Below are 18,461 nucleotides of genomic sequence, written 5' to 3'. Positions count from 1 at the left end.
CACTAATTGCGGTCGGTAAAACTTCCGTTAACCTAACGGGTACTTCACGCGGATTCGAGATTAGTTTGCCAGGCCTTTTACGCGTGCACCAAAAAATTTAGTAATAATAACGATAAATATGAAGTCAAATCAAAAAGGTCAAATATATTTAATTAGTAACTAGAATGTACTACGTACAAATGTCAATAATCCAAACAAAATTTATTAACGAAAATCAACAAGTCAACCCGACAATAAACTCAGCTACTTAGCTTAACTTAATATTAATTCCCCTTTGAAAATTCGACAAATCAAATACTTAGAAACTATGAACAAAATCTCTTACTAATTACACGTCTATCCGTCACCTCACTATACGAAGAACCTATTTCCTCAATCCTTTCGATATCTTCAAATCGTCAATCGAATTCCTCTTTAACACCTTGGATCGTCCAATTATCAATCTGGACTTCTATCAGAAAATACTTCGCTTTCGAATTCACCTCGCTCTCAAAGTCGCCTCGATTTGGAAATCATCTTTCTCGTCTTCGGTTAACGTACGGGTTTTATACGTCACACTTCAGCTGAGTTACTCCTCTTATTTACATACTTAGTTGCTAACATTAATTTTCTTTTCTGGCAGCTTTAAGTTTCCGACAAAGCTTATAAACCGTTTACAAAGTATTTATCATAATTTTCTGGGATGTTAAGACGGTTTATCAAGTATTTCTTTACTAGTGAGTGTGGGGACTCCCCCTCCATTTTTTTTCTGCGGACCGTTTACTTCCGCTGGGCAGCGCAAGTGCGCAAGATTTTTCCTACGGCGCTTATTTCTCCGTGAATTGTTTTATCTTCTTTTTTTCGTTACTAACAAGAGAGTGGTGGGGAACCTTCGTCCTAAATAAACATAAGCCCCAAACAAAAGATAATAAAACGGAAATAATAATAAAATAAAAATAACGCTTGGACTCAGTTCCTTACACAGGTAATCTATTGACTGTGATCTAACGAATCTAGTATTTGCGTGCGCAGGACGGAAGTCGCCGTCTTTAACGTGGAAGAAACAGTAAGTTGTTTGCTTAAACCTTAATAAATAAATTACAACTTTGTGATTAACTCGAAAGCTTCGCGTAAGTATTACGTGCCTCTACGTGCATTAGAAAAGTTTGAGAATTAACAATAGGAAATAAATTTTATAATTAATAAGGAAAACGTGTTTTAAACTTTTTATTTAACCCACAAGACACACTTGTAATCCGAATGGCTGAACTATAGATTACTCCTTACGGAATTTCGTGACTTTGAGTTTATATTTGAACTCGGGACCGAGATGAATTCAACGGTACTCTACTTTTGGACCGGAGACAAAAAGCAAGAAAGTCGCCATACTTTTTAAGTTATACTTTTTAATGCTATCATGCAGACGACACCGTAGTTGCTAGTATCGCCATCTTGCGGTAAAGTCTGCAAACCATTAAAAAAAATTACTGTGAAAGGCAAGGCTGTTCGTCCTCCCGATGGACCTCCCGGAGGTTAGTGATTCATCCTTTACTGTTCATAACCTAGGTCAGGGATGGCGAACCTTTTTGAGTCCGCGTGCCATATTGTAAGCATACTTATCTTTAAGACATTGGCACGCATTAACATCTTTAGACTTCGAATAACAATATTTAAAGAAATTAAACGAATACGCTTTAATTCGAATAAATGTAAAAATCTGAAAAAAGATGATCAGATGATAAACAGAAAGGATGATTTGAAAAAGACAGAAATCATATGATACGTTACGTGCCAGATGATTTCTCTTACGTGCCACTTTGGGCACGCGTGCCATAGGTTCGCCATCCCTGACCTAGGTGGTGGTTCTCGTGTATTCCGAGGGCGCGGGGCCGAAGCAGCGACGACGAGGTGGGCGAGCACAGCAATTGCCGACCGCCGAGGAGACGCTGCCTCTCGCAGCCGAAGGCTGCAGTTCCCCATAGGCTTAAACTTATACTTACACTCTAGGCAAATCCTATTCGAAGCACTGATGTATCCAATCTCGTAATTCTCTAGGTCCAGTTATCGATAGTTTTGAGGTAGACGATTTTAAACACGCGATAGGCTTAACGGAGAGAGCGACGCGACTCCCGATCATCGCGCGATCGCCGAAAAAAGTGTGATAAATTTCTTATTTTTCGCCTCCGGTCCAAAAGTAGGGTATCGTTGAGCTCATCTCGGTCCCGAAATTCCATAGGGTACAATCTATAGTATCCCCAATGGGTATTTTTAAAGATTTGTTTGTCAAAATTCGATTTATTTATACAGTAGAGCGTCGTATCCGAAAGCCGGTCAACTGAAACGTCGGTTAACCGAAAGCTTTCCAGTCGGACTGTTCGTGCTGAATCGAACGTTTTTGATACTAGATTAACTTCTAAAGTATAATTTTTTTGTTTTTATATTTTTCAATATATTTATTTTGTTTGTACAAAATAAAGAAATAATTTTTTAACGATACAATAGCCACGATTATTATAAAGATTTTCGTTAGGCTTAAAATCGACGAAAATTCAACACGAAGCGACACGCAACGGAGAAAAATTTCAACATGGGATAGGTTAATATATTTTTTCGTAAATAATCGGTTATCCGAACAACCCCAGTTTCCAATTGATTCGGATAAACGACGCTCTACTGTATTCGTTTTTTAACTTCCCTGCGAGCAACGCATGCGCAAATTTAGCACTACTGCCTGTTTGTAGTGTCGTCATTTTGCATTTTATTTTGACTCGATTCTCGGTCCTCTGACTACCTACAAGTCTGGTTTTTTTATGTGCGCATGATTTGGACACCTAATACTCTGTGCCAAATTTCAACTCCTGACATGTACTGTACTCCTTCATACTCTAAGCTGGTAACACAGCAGGCAGTACGATTTTATAAACAAGACAGTCTTGTCCAGTGGCGTGCCGTGACATTTGATGAGAGGGAAGCTGTGTTTCTGTAAGAAGCCGACTTCCAGGGGCAATCAGTTAATTGCGCGTCAGTAATGGTCTAGGGCCCATTCGTACATGGGTGGTGGCCGTAGAGACAAAGACGACAAGTATCTGACAAAAACCGTTTATTTTAACATAAAATAAACATACACTATGTACAAAATAGTTTGCTTTAGGGCAATCAGCCGTTCGGACGTCCTGAGCGTCGATGTGGTTCTTCGATGGTCGATCGAAGGTGGCCCCGGGACGGTGGCGTTGACGAGTCTGTAAGGCACGGGGAGACTTCGTCCGTTGGAGTCGGGGACACAGTCTAAGTCCGAAGTGGCACGGGTTACAGGTTGGCACAATAGATGATAAATTGTATTTTTTTTTTTTTTTTTTTTTTTTTTTTTTTTTTTTTTTTTTTTTTTTTTTTTTTTTTTTTTTTTTGCGCGTTGGCACACGGCGTTTTGGTTATTCGGAACGTTAACCGAGTGCGAGGTGTCCTCGGTTGTCGGAGATTATATCAATCTCCGTTCTTTCATTCATTTTGATTGGTCGTTCTTCCTCAATCACGCTTCCCGAGTGGTTGGTCCCTGGTTACTAAACGTAACGAGACTTACCTGGAGAGTGAGAAAAGTCATAATCGAAGATGAATTCGATCTTCCACCGATCATAGGACGACTTCCTTCCGCGATTTATGGTTTCTGCCTCGCAGTTTGATATAAACAATGGGTGTCCGATACAAACGACTTTTACCTGTTTTTTTAAACTAATAAATTTTTCTCTAAATTAACCGTTTTTTCGCGTCTTTCGTTACTGGTCAGACCTGTTCGGTACATCACATTTCCATAAAAGTTTTAAACAAATACTGGAAATGACAAAAATAAACAATTTATGTATTTTAGTTTTAAAATACAAATAATACATACATAATACAAATTGATACGATACAAAGAATGATAGAAAAACTTATTTTTTTAATTTTTTATAAACACTCTATTTTGCGATTTTTTCCGCAAAGTCGTTAATTACTTTATCATAAAAGTCGCTGGTCGTCGACTCCATCGACGTATTTAAAACCACTTTTTCTATCGAAAGCAACGCTAGCGACAATTTTTCCTCCCGCCGAGTGTTTCTGGCCAATGTATGAATTCGTTCCGTAGTCGAAAAACTGCGCTCAGCAGACCCACTGGTAGATGGTACCGTAAAAATTAATGATATTAAATCATATAATTCTTTTAGTACGTCTTTGTTCGGATAGACATTAATTGTAATATGTTTTATGTTTAAGAGTTACTTGTCAATATAGTCCGGACAAGAATATTGCGATTCGCTACGTAATTTAGATAAATCAAAAAATTTCCCATAAAATTTACTTAATTTAAAGAATTAAATCACGCTTGGAAAAATTGTTAATAATTTTAATATTATGAAAAACATCTAAATGAAAAAAATTCTAAAGATTTTGTCTGAAAATCTGTCAACATAATTATAATTTTTTTAAAAATTATACTGTAATTAAATATAATTTTGCAAAAAAAAGTACATAAAAATAACATTGAATACTCTTTACTTTTTAAATCTTAACCAATTCACTTAGTCAGATAGCTCCCTGCCAGTGGCTAAGGGATAGAATCGTTGGAAGCGTTACACGTGTGTAGTTTCCACCAGCTAAACCGGTTGAGTTTGGTGCTCTGTAAAGCGCACGCGCCAATGCCCTCTGGCTGCTTTACACCATTCAGTTATTCTCGCCGTGAAAGCTGTCTCGGAAGCGCTTCCATTCCGCCACTGACATTCGAATATACAATAGCAATCTTATCGTTTTTTTTCACATATAGTATAGAATTTTTTAATAAGATACATAATGCAGTTATAATAAAATATTAATTTTAATTAATTCAAAGTATTATAATTCTAAATTTTCATATTTTAACGTACTTTGAACGTCAAAATATGAAAATTTATATTTTAGAAAATACAAGGGACGGTCATTGGAAGGTGGGTGCGGCGCTTCCACCGCTTCCAATGACGGCACGCCACTGGTCTTGTCAATTACGTAGAAATTTTCACAAATAGAAAAAATTTATTAGTTTGCTGGAAACTGCATATAACAACAACAACAACAACAACAATAAAAATGCTTTAAATTGAGTTGAAAATTTTAAAAAAATGAACATAAAAGGTAATTTTCGTGATTTAAATAAAACACAATACGAGTACAAAATATCGTAAATTTTTTATAATAAGATTGAGTGATTGGAGTATTGACCATCTTTGCTTTTTACAATCTGATTCTTATTTTAGTAATGAAAAGTTCTGCTACCAACAATGTTCTTTCCAATTCAATTGATGTGAATGGAATCATCTTTAATGCATTTAAGAGAAAACGGATGTTATGTGTTTTTTCACCTGTAGCCTGGAAGATTTCTAGTTCGTTTTCCAGATTGCAGTACTTCTTTTGCTCTCTAATATTCTTGATTTGTCTGCCTCGGCTGCTTTAATAGCGGCATCGAGCTTATAGCTCGATAATTTGGCAATTCATTTGGCTTTAATAATTAGGTTTATGAAGAAAAACTTCATACTTGCAGACTTTGTGCTTGTTTCTATCTTTGCCAAATTTGCACAACCTGGCATAATGCAGTTATTGAAGCTACTGGGTATGGTTAAAAATTAAGACAGATATTACAGCTTCTGACAAGTAAAAAATTTTCGAGTCCTGCCACAAATAAGCTACATATTGATTATTGACCATTTGCAACATGCCATAACAAGGAAAAATTAAAAAAACTAATAAGTAGATTTAAAATTAATAAATATAAATGTATTCTGACAGTTTGAGTTAATTATACTTTCTATTGGCAAAATTTCGACAACCTTAACATAAAATAAGAAAAAAGTAAACTTTTAAGAAAGTTGCGGGATTTCCCAGAATGAGAAGAATTTCCCGGGTTTAAAAAAAACTGAGATCTCATTTGAGAAACCCTACGTAGAACTAATCGGCGCAGAAGTCAGTTCTCTATTACGGCTATACATTTCGGATGACCACTACTCAGCGCGTAACAATCCTTCGGTGAAGGCTTGTACGGTTGATTATGGAAATTTCTCTGTCTTGCCTTTTGGAAATTATCATCTCCCTCAACTGAAGCGATAGCCTGCGCCCTCCCATGCCGATGACAGACGTAATTGTCCACAGCTGTTTGTAAACGTACGACCGACCGCTATATAATCTCCAGTGCAATGGCAGCTGCTGCAATATGCCACTCTTTTTAGGTTGGACATTTGGTACATTTGCATTTCTGGATAAATTATCCAATATGCATTACGAAACATGCCCACATTTTTTCTTACTACGCCTAGATATGAAATGCAAAAATACGTTTTTATTTATTTATTTTGTCGAATATCAGGAACCACATGAAAAGAATATGACAATATTCTTTTCATGTGGTTCCTGATATTCGACAAAAGTGCCCTGGTTGAAATATAAGAAAGTAAAGTACCTAAAATATGAAGATGGGAACATAGGTAGCTCTGTGGTGGTGATGTCACCCTTTATTGTTGTCAGTTGCATTAATCTTATAGTATATCAACTTCCATGCAGTAAATAATTTTAACGATTCTAACGTAATATTTTTATATCATTTTTGCAAGAATACAGCATTAGAGAATCACTTCAGTCACATTTGGTATGTCCTTTATTCTTGACCAAGAAGTAAGTTTTTTTGAATTCGATACTAAAAAAGCATAAAAGTAATGTTTTTATTCTTGACGTAAGAAATGTTTAATACAATCCGAATTTCTTATTTTAAATTTGACAGCCGAAAATTCTGTAGGGAATTTTCAGCGGTCATGCGTTCATTAAAGGTTATTTTTTAAAAAATAATCCATTTGAAGTCCTTTTTTTATCTTTAAATAAGTTTAAAATTTATTGAAAATACATTATAAGAATTTTCGACAAAAACGAGTAAAGAATTACAAACGAGTTTACAACATAAACAATAGTTATTATACGTAATTCGTTTCATCCGAAAAAAACTGTTAAGTAACGAAGTACGATATAAATAAACGGAAACTCTATTCTATGTAGAGCATCCGACCGGCAATGACCTCTCCATCGTAAGATTCAGCGTCTCTATTCGATCCATATACATATAAACTCTTAAGTATATATATATACATATATACCTCTTTTAATAATAAAAATTTTTCTTCACTATACGTGACACAAATGTAAAGTCATTTCTTTTTATCACAGAATATTCGAACTGTACATCATATTATAATACAAGTATCCACATCTTCCACCGGTCTTTCTTTTATGGAAAATGTCGAACTAGTGGATAAAACTTTACATAAATAGAAAATGGAATGCGTAGAGTTAGAATGGATTATCCCAAGACCGGATTTCCTCCTCCCGAATTTCAAGTTCGTGGGGAATGAGTGGATGGCGGGCGGTACCTTCGAACCGGTAATTCATCAATTTGAAAGACTACTATTAACTGCCTCTCACCTAACATCTAGTATCCTTTGTGAAATTAAAATCGTCAATAAATGTATCGTGTGCAGCCAAGAACGATTCGATGGACAAGAACTGCACACTAAAATGTCTTTGGGATAGTTTTTGGCTGCAGAAAGGTAATAGGATTTTCCAGCGTCTGGTTCGCATTCCATGCCTACTTCCTACATTAAATAAAAGAAGTTAATGATTATTAAACAAATCTTTTTTACTAATGTATTAAAAATGTCACTTACGTTGCATATCTGCGAACAAGATGGACAGACGATGGTTCCTATGTGCAACCAGTTCTGGTAAAGAAGCTGAATCTTTAACTGTTGAGATTCGTAAAAACACGTGTACGTGTTATTGGCTACTTCGATATGGAGACGTCTGTCTTTACAGTGATACTGAAATGAAAAAAAGTAAATGAACATACGCAAACAAATTCCTAAGTGTTTGTGTTTCTACATCAGAATAAATTTACTCTATTATACTCTATATAACATAGGAAGATAATTTTTTAAATTATTATTATATATGAACCAGAATTATTTTAGAAAAATTTTTATTCTATGAAGAAAAGACCAAACTATGTGTAATCTTTTAACCTTACTCTTTTACTAAAAGTTAATGGGATATAAATATTATAAATTAATGTGTTTACTTAATAAAATGTATTTGTTTTTATAGCACTTTTACATTTGTGGTGTTAAAATGCAATAATGGAAATTGATTTATTATGTAGTCAGTCAGTTAATTCATTATTATTACTAATAATCAATCATCATAAAATAGAATTTACAAAGTGCAAGATAATATAAAGATTAATGGTACTAGAAACTATTCTTTTAGGGATAGTTACTACATCATTAATCTTTATATTGTCCCTTAATCCCAGCTCCTTCTGTTGAGAAGACTGAAATTTTCTGTCTTCTCCTAATGTTTATTTATATAAGTTCTACTAGTCTAATAGATCAATTTACAATGCAAATAAGAGATACCTATTAGTATAAATTAAAAATCAATCAGCAAACAAATATAATTATGGAAACAATTTTTATTCAATAGGAAACCGAACAAAGCAATTACTGTAGAATATCAATTATCCAAATTTCCAATTGATTAAATCATTATGCTTCCTAAACTCATAGTCAGCCCATATATTCATTTTTACTTTCCCGCCTGTTATATAAGTATTGAAATTGTGTCAACTTTGACCCTCCGAGTTTTTTTGCAAATTGCTACATTTTGAGATCTCCTGAATCCAGAAAACTCAAAAAAAAACAGAAAAAAATTCTGTGTGTGTATGTTGGCATCTATTATGTTTATTATTTCAGGCTGAGGTAAAGATTAAGAAATGAAATTGGACATTGATGCTATTAAATTTTAGTTGTGAATGGTCTAAGGGTGGTCATGGGACGGCCGGATGGCCGAGCGGTAAAGGTGGCAGCCTACCGCTCTGGGGGACCCGGGATCGAATCCGAACGGGTCGAATAATCCCCAGGAATTTTTCGGGGGGTGGTCCGCTCGGATATGTTGGGCCCCGTCCCTCACCACCCGGTCGCCCCATTGTGGGCCTGGCCAAACCCATAATGGGCCTACTAAAAGAGGCCCTCTTAGTGCCCACAGGGCGAAAAGAGTTAAAAAAAAAAAAAAAGGGTGGTCATGGGATGATCATATCTTGCATGGGGTGGACTTAATGAAGATTTTACTTGTTAGCATTAGTTTTTTTTTATAAAACTCATCTCTAAAAATATAGACTTAATTTTGAGGGTAATTATAAAATGGCAAAATAAAGTTTTTATAACAGATGGCATCACATATAATGTTAATCATAATAAATAAATTAAAATTGTAAGAGATTTCGAGATTTTTGTATTTGTATATAAGTATACATATAGAAAAATCTCAAAACCCAATATATTAATATTAGTGACAAACAGTGGCGTACCTTTCGTGGAAGCTGTGGAAGCACAGCTTCCCTTGTATTTTCTAAAATATAAATACATATTGTGCAATTATTTTCATATTTTAACATACTTTGAATTACTTAATGCATTTATAATAAAATATTAATTTATGTATTCTATTACAAATTTCTATACATGCAAAAAACAATGATAAGATTGCTATTGTATATTCAAATATAAATTTGTATATGCTTATTCCCAATGGAAGCACCGTATTGTCGAATACGGGACAGATTCCATGGCGAAAATATCTGACTCGTGTAAAGCAGCCAGATTACACGCATTCACGCATGTGCTTTATAGAGCACCAACTTCTCGCTGTTTAGCTAGTGGATGCTACACACCAAAATGTCATATAATGATTCCATCCATCAGCCACTTGTAGGGAACTATTTGACTAAGTGAATTGTTTTAAGATTTAAAAAGTAAAAAAGATTTTATTTTTATGTATTTTTCTTTACAAAGCTATATTGACAGATTTTCAGACAAAATCTTTAGAATTTTTATCACTTTTAGATGTTAATGATTTTAAATATTATGAAAAACAATTTTCCAAAACCAGTTTTAATTTGTTAAGTAAATTTTATGGAGAATTTTTTGATTTATCTAAATTACACAGTGAATTGCAATATTTATATTCATGTCCAGACTATATTGGCAAGTCACTCTTAGACATAAAAAATATTATAATTAATGACAATCTCAACAAAAATGTACTGAAAGTATTATATGATTTAATATCATTAGTTTTTATGGTATCATCTACGAGTGCGTCTGTTGAGTGCAGTTTTTCAACCATGAAGCAAATTGATACATTCGCAAGGAACACTCAAGTCAGAGAAAAGATTGTTATTACTAACATTGTTTTCAATAGAAAAAGAGATTTTAAATACTTTGACGGAATCAATGACGAGCAATTTTTATGATAAAATAATTAACGACTTTGTGGGAAAAAATTTCCGAATAGTTTTAGTTTATAAAAAAATAATAAAAACAAGTTTTTATAACTTTGTTTTGTGTCAATTATCTATTTTAGAATTAAAATAAATAAACTGTTTACTTTTGTCTAAAATTTTTATGGAATGACAAAACTGGAAAAAACAGCTTCTCTATCATCAAATGGCACCCCTTGCCACTGGTGACAAATTATTTGGAAATTAATTAAAATAATCACAGAAAAGTAGCCCAATGTAATCCAGTAGTTGTTTGACTTATTAAAATCTTATAATGACTGGGAAAGTTATGCAACTTGCAGTGCTCTGTTTAATTTTCAACTTTATTCTATCTTTTTATGGGTGATAAAAAAATTTTCTATATCAAACAATGAAAACATGTCATTCTGATAATAGCAAAGTGGAAATAACTCATTTGTTGAGAAAGTGCAACTAGGAAAACTATTGCTAAAAACTATGATATTAAACATTAAAAAGAAGAGAATGAAATATCAAACAGCTGAATTCCTTTATTAGGTTATTAAAGCTAAATAATTACTAAGTAATTTGGCAGTTAAGTTGCCAACTGTAGTTAGTACTTAACTAAATTTTGTCAAATTACCTAAATTAATTAATTATTTAGTCTTAATAGCCTGATAAAGGAATCCAACCGTTCATTTGATATTTGAAGTAATTATTGGGTTGGTTGTGAGGAGAGTGAGTTAATTCAGCTGCTCCTTTCTATACTAGAAACTGAAGATGGTAGCTGTAACAGACAAACAATGAAAATATTATACTATTTCCAAATTAAACAGGTCATTAATCAGTTAATGCAATTTTTTTTTATGGCTGCTGAAATTTTTCTTTCAAATCTGAGAAAAAGAATTTAAACCACAAAAGTCACAAGAGCATACAACAGTGTCACTGCTAGTAACATGTGCATTATAGGAGTGCAAACAAGAAGAGAATGTTCCAAAATAAAAGATGAACTGGCTTTTGATCACATTATGCATTCCAAGAAAATTTTGTTTGATGCAGATCCTAATGTAGAAAAAAAAAAAATGTAGATGTACAGAAAAATCTTGATAAAGCAATGCACCTGTTGCAAATTGTATAAGGAAATGAAAAAGATTAACACTGTTCAAACAACATTAAATATTTTTCAAAATATTAGCTGAATAAAGTATATCTGTGCATTAAGGAAATATTTATGCAATTATTTTTTATTACTTTTATCCTCTAATATGATTATATTATGTATCAATACTTTTTTAAAATTTAGATATACTGATGGAATAATTGTAATTTCTCTTATTATTTATTATATTCAATTAGCATTTTTCTTAATCCAGCAAATAATGTGTGTTAACTGCATTAAACTAGGTTTACCTATAATATGTAATTTGTGATGTCTACTAAAGCACAATCTAAATTTATAATTTAAATATATTAATAGTTCAAAAAATTTATTATTAATTATAATTATTTCATTAAATCTATTCCTGTAAAATAATACCTTATAACAGCCACTTCCCCAATGTTGCCATTGTCTAACATGAAAACAAGTTCTTTCTTCCCACATAACTTTATTATGGTTGAAACATTTGGATCCAGATCCATAATATTCAAGAGCAAAATTCTTTTCTGGATCTAAATGTATAAATAATTGTAAAGATGTAATTAGATATTCACATAATGAATATAAAGTATATTAATATTACAAAATATATTTGGTCAATAATAACTAAATCATAACATGTAATTTTAATTTTTCTTCTAAATATAGACTATACTGAAAATCAAGCATAAGCTAAAAAAAAATGAGAAAAATCTATAAATAATCAAGGCATTGGATTAATTAACAATTTAAGCTGATTTTGCAAAATGTGAAAATGTTCTGTCTACCATTAAAAAAGAATTTCTAAATCTATACAGTTTTTATTGTAATTCATTTCTACAATATTTTTCAAATTTTACAAATGTTGGAATTTGATTGCTATGCTTTCATTTAATTATAAATATTACAACGATATAAATAATTAAAATTTTAAAGTTTATTGAAATATAAATAAATTTTTTATTAAAAAATATCACTAATAATACAAATGAAATTTCCTTCCGCTTGCTTTTGGATACTTATGTTTATTTGCCTTCTTTTTTTGTCAAATTTAATTCTTTTTAAACTATTTATCCAGAATAACAAATCTTTTTTAGTTCATATAAGTAAAAATAAATCTATTGGATAATTAATCAGATTCAACTAACATGTTAGATTAATATAGATGTATTTTAAATTATTTTAGAATAATTAGACTAGAACATATAAAAAGCATAAGAATAATAAAAACAGTAGTTATCTAAATTTAAAGATAATGTGTAAATTGTTAATAATTAATAAACTTAAATTTTATATTCCAAAAACTATCACAAAATAAAAGATAAAATTTATAATTTGTATGTCTATATTTTACTACTAATAAATAAAAAAGACCTTATTTGTTGGGGTGGTGTATTAATATTATTATCTTCAGTCACTTTATCCTTTTTAATTAGGTTGATTTTTCTCACAGCAAACATTATCCAGGTTTAATGATGTATAATTTTTATTGTGGCATATAATGTTTAAATTATAATGCTATACCACAAACATTTACAGTTTAACATGTGGTTGAACAAACTAGTAAGAACATTATTGTTTTATAAATGTTAACCTATGTTTATCAATGTATATTTTTGAATGGATGTAAAACTACATTTGATGATTTAACAGGACAACACTTGTAGTGCACTTTAACTAATACTCTGACTGGATTATAATAGTTAACATCATTTTTCCTTTTTCTGGCAGAAAACAAGTTAAAACTAGCTGTTCACTTATACTCACTCCTTAACGTAAGCACAAAAATTTACAATGGTTTATTTGAAAGGTACTATACTATTTTTTATAAAGTACAGTGGAACCTCGGTATACGACTTTAATCAGTTCCTGATGTTTGGACTTATACCAAGCCAACCTTTCCCATAAGAAGTAATGTAAAAATGATTAATCCATTCTCATGTAAAAAAAACTCCTCTTGATATGGTACTTTATATTAATGGGGTTGTAAAATAATTGAAATGCTGTTTGAGTACATTAAAAATCTATAATAAAATTTATTTTTTTATTAATTAAAGTTATTATAGTAATAATTCCAAATAATTGTTTCTGATATGCTGTCGCCAGCACACTGTTTTTCAGTTATCCAAAGCAAAAGCAATTTCTCAACATGATCTAATGTCTCCAATCTCTGTTTAGAAATTGATTTAACCCCTTTTGCAACATTAGCAGGTTTAATAATGTCTTTATTTTTCACAATTGTTGATATCGTCATTCTCGGAATACGGTATTCAGCAGTTAAATCTCGACCACGCATGCCACCTTCATATTTCTCAACAATCTTTTTTCAGTTCCATTGTGATTCTAGTCATTTTTTTAGTTTTCTGTTGCTTTTCATTTGCCTTTTTGCAATTCATGATTATTATTTTTATTAAAGTTTTACTTACAAATTAAAATCGGAAGAAATTTAACAAAATTATAGATCGTGGCACCGCAAATGTCTAGTCTGGTCTAGTACACTGATAGTGCTACTTGTTCATAGATGGTGCATATAATTGAATTAAGTCATATACTCAGCAAAATTTGTTTCGTCCAAACAGGACGTATTCCGAATTGGACATATTCTAAAGCAGACGTATACCGAGGTACCACTGTACTAAGTATGTTATTCTGGCAAAATATCAAACAAAGTGTACTTTACTTATACTTCATGTCTTAAGATTGTGTACCAGTGGTTTCAAAGTGTAATTCTCTCATATCACTGAAGAGGGGCTAAGATAATACATTAGCCCAAAATGCACATGTAAAATTTAAAACATGCACAATAAAAATTATACATCATTAAGCCTGAAGTTTGCTGTAAGAAAAATCAACCTAATTAAAAAGGTTTAAAGTGATTGAAGATGATGATAAAAATAAAAAAGACTATTTCATAATGGCTTACGTGGATTATTTTGTGGAAATCGGCATTGTGAACCACGAACAATTATATCATTTGATTTCCAAGTAAATTCCTGAAAAATATTAAACTTTTGATTGTTTTCTTAAACCTCTTTAAAATTGCAATTAAAATTATTATTTTATTTTACAAGATTTATTCAAAATAAAAAAGTAGTTTCTCACTTGAATATATGGGCAATAATCTGCCAAAGTTACTGAACCTCCATATCTTCCAACATCTGCATAAGGCACTCCAGGAATAGAATCAAAATTCTAAAAAAATATTAAGTTAAACTGTTCAATAATTTTTACTTCATTTACAATATATTCATTTTTTTTAAATACTGTAAGACCCCGCTTAACGCAGGGGATACATTCCTGGATGACAAAGCGCTAAACAAAACAATGTTAAACAAGGTCATTTTAACACAGAGTAAATAGGAAAAGGAGAACACACAACTAAAAATAAACAGATTTTACTTTAATTTTAAGTTATTTTTATATTAATTTGCATAATAATATATGTTAAATAACACACAAACATATGAACACAGAAATGTAAAGTTTATTTTTTGTGATGGTCCTGGCTCTTCTGAAATTCTTATTTTTTGTGATGAACTCATCTAGTGATGATCATTTGTTGCTTTCTTTTTCTTTCATTCAGCAAATGTTGGTAGCAACAGATTGTATCCAAAATGCCTCATCTTGCTTTTGCACTCCTTTCAAAATCTGAATCGTTCGCTACAATTTAATCAACGATTTCAGTTATCATTACCAAACTTTTACTAAGGAAATCTGTAGAGAAATTCTTTGAGTTCTTCATTTTCAGAATCTCTATTTTCCAGTTCTACATAAATTCCTTGTTCTGCCAGTTCTTGAAGACCGTCGTTGGTAACGTTCTCACAAGAAACCTGCAGTAACTCCTCAATATCCTGCCCGTTTACATCTCCTAGTCCTGCTATATTGATTAGGTTGACAATTTGGTCAACCTAATCAATACAGCGATAGGCTCTTCTTGTTGAGAATCCTTGAATACCTTCATCCCTAACTTTTTCCACACTTCGTTCATGCGTTTATCAGTTAATTCTTGCTAAGCAATATCGATATTGTTTATGGCATCCATGATGTTATATTTTTTTCAAAAATTGCACCAAACAAATATAGATTTTTAAAAAATGCAGCACATTGAATTGACACCACTACAATGAATTGACACCTTTCGCTGATTGGTTTGTGTTTGGGAATAATCGTATTATATACGAATCAATGAAATGCAGTGATAATTTGAATCAACGTAAATTTTGAGCTTTTTTTAGGCTTTGAGCAGACTAGTCAGCTCAAAGCCTAAAATCTATATCGAAAGCTATATCGAATCAGCATTAAGGGGATCTTACTGTATTAATAAGCTAATAGATATTTTTAATGTCATTATCAGTAAAAATAAATGATTCACTTACTTGAAAATTAGGATCTAACTCTTGATCATGTTCCACCAAATTGCACAAAGCCACAGAATCTCTATTATCTGTACATTCTGTTTCTAAAGGATCTCTTTTCACTTTATCACAATAAGGATGTATACTTTCTCCTCTAAATAATTTTAAGAATTATTTTATTATGTATTTTATAAGTAACTAAATTTCAAATAAGACCAGATTAAGGCTGATTTTCTGAAAAATTTTAAACAAATTCTAATTTTTCAGAAATTAATGAAAAATCTTTATTATTAGTATCTAATCATAAACTTTAAAAATTAAATGATATCAGAACATATAATTTAATTTAAAGATTTTTTTTATAAATAATTCACAATCTAAATAAATAAAATACCATAATATTGATGTTACTGGAAATGACTCCATTATTTTCAATTGTGAGAAAGTATTTGTAATAATAACAATATATTTAAGTTTAAACTTTTTAAACTACAGGAGAAACTGTTCCACATGCAGGCAGTTCCATCAATGGACAATTTAAATTTCATGATGTATTTCATCAAGAGACTTCCTAAGGTATCCATGTACTGAATCTGTGGTACAAACTTCAACAAGATGGAGGAACCATACGGACATAGAAAGTGGTAAACCAGTTTCAGGACTGTTGTTTAACTTTTTCAGGCAACACTTGTAAGATTTAAGTCTCAGCATGTTTTGCAGCATTCCAGTTGCAACTAAGCTGTAAAGAAATATGTCTATTGTAGTGCATCGCATATTAAAAAATATATCCTATTTCTACTACTGGATGCATCTGATAGTGGAAATGTGCCCATTGGTGGAATAAATTTTATGTTGCAACAGGTTTGCATCAGCATTGTACCGTTTGAACATTAATCATTAATAAGTTTTCTAGATAGGAGTGATCTTCAAAATGCCACTGTTAAAGTATTGCCCGAGTAAGAATGCAGATGATTCTGCTTCTGGTGACAAACTTCTTGTCACATACCTCACAAGGGAAAAATCATTCATAGATATCTACAAACACAGATTAAAAGAAATGTTTAGTTGACATAAATGATATACAGGTAGGCCTCATACAACGCGGTAGATAAGTTCCTTGAAAATATGGTGTTGTGGGAAATTGCATTATAGGAGACACGAATTTACTACAAAAACTGGGATTCAGTTTTAAAAAGAGAAAAACTGCCTTTTATGGTGCAACATTTTCATCATTTTTTAAATTTATGTACATAAAAAGCTTAAATAAAATTCAACATCATATAAAAACTAAAAAGATTATGATTTCAAGTCAAAATCAAAAAGAAACATAATGTTATGCTCACAAATTCAGTCCTCATTGTCACTTATTATAGTTGTTTGAGAATGTTTGACTGGCCTTATTTCAAGATCTGTGCTTGTTTCATCAAGTTCCACTGCACTTATGTGATCCGTTGTGATTTTTCTGTTATATGAAAGATAATTCGTTTCTAAATACCCTAAACTGCATTGTAAGAAAATTTCCGCGTTTTTCCAACCACGTTGGAGCGAAAACGTGTTGTAAAGGTACCACGTTGTAGGAGGCCTACCTGTATTTGCCAGCTGCCACCACAAATACTTGTAGGTTCTTCATCCTTTATCCAGTCAAGAACCTTTTTATTTAATATCACTTATTATCTCTCTTGATAGAATGTTAGCTAACATTGACATAACTATTATTAGCATGTGTAGCTTAGAATATCCACTTTCAATTAAAAGCATATGTTAAAATTTTTATGTTGTCAAATGAGTGTCACTTTTCTGATTCTCAAATTATTTTTTAATTACTGTATTTGAACACAAGAATGATAATTTTAAATGTTTTACAAAATGTGCATGATATTTGAATTTTTTTGGCTAAAATTTTTGTATGAAGAGGAATTTCACTAAGAAAAACAATTTTTCATTTTGAAAAATTGTTTTTGGGAAACCTACGTTTGATACTGCCGAAATGATAGCTTCAAAAGTTAGGAAATGGACAGTGCTTTGGCAGTGTATAATTAAATTTTCCACAACCTCAATTCACAATAAATAACTGTAAACCAAAAAGTGTCCAGATGTGGAACAGTCACTCCTCTGTGTGTAGAAATTACAGAAAATACTTGAATGCTTTTGGCATACATTATGACCTTCTGAAGCCACTTCATAGGAAATAGAATAGAACAACATTTGATTCTAATAAGTAAAATGATTAATGTACTTGATAAAATATATTTACCTTGATCGTCTAGTATCAATCCACTCTTTACAACTTTTCATAGCAAAATTACACCCCAAATTATGTCCCCATTTTAGAGGTTGTGACATGTCATAATTTGGCAAATACCATCTAAATTATAAAAAAAATATAATCTTTAAAAATGTAACGATGTATATTTATTGAAGACAAATTACGATTAACATTTTATAGTTATTACATATTATTATTTTGTTTTCTACCATTATTTTATTTAATTAAATTTTATGACTATAAATAATCATTAATTTTACAACAGTTACAATTATCAACATACTCTAGTAAATGCAAAAATCATTATAGGTATTTATAGCAAATGATCCAATTACAATATCACATTTATTACTCATTTGGTTTTCAGCCTTTTTGAATTTAAAATCT

The 18,461-nt window shown here is 31.4% G+C and overlaps 1 protein-coding gene across 1 annotated transcript in view; it reads right to left on the bottom strand.

The window, feature by feature from the left end:
• Window positions 1-6,833: 6,833 nt before the first annotated feature.
• Window positions 6,834-18,461, bottom strand: part of Invadolysin (leishmanolysin-like peptidase, invadolysin) — an 85,544-nt gene continuing 73,916 nt past the window's right edge. The window contains exons 12-18 of the mRNA XM_067274942.1: window positions 18,063-18,173; window positions 15,830-15,962; window positions 14,556-14,645; window positions 14,377-14,446; window positions 11,853-11,986; window positions 7,689-7,841; window positions 6,834-7,616 (exon numbers count right to left, since the gene is read on the bottom strand). Coding sequence (XP_067131043.1) covers window positions 7,443-7,616; window positions 7,689-7,841; window positions 11,853-11,986; window positions 14,377-14,446; window positions 14,556-14,645; window positions 15,830-15,962; window positions 18,063-18,173 — 865 coding nt within the window. The 3' untranslated portion in view covers window positions 6,834-7,442. The remainder of the gene's footprint in view (window positions 7,617-7,688; window positions 7,842-11,852; window positions 11,987-14,376; window positions 14,447-14,555; window positions 14,646-15,829; window positions 15,963-18,062; window positions 18,174-18,461) is intronic.

Source organism: Centruroides vittatus, unplaced genomic scaffold (genome assembly GCF_030686945.1).
Source record: "Centruroides vittatus isolate TY-2023 unplaced genomic scaffold, ASM3068694v2 contig_575, whole genome shotgun sequence".
Classification (NCBI taxonomy): Eukaryota; Metazoa; Arthropoda; class Arachnida; order Scorpiones; family Buthidae; genus Centruroides; species Centruroides vittatus.
Note: the sequence above shows the minus strand (reverse complement) of the source record. Positions and strands in the feature narration are given on the sequence as shown.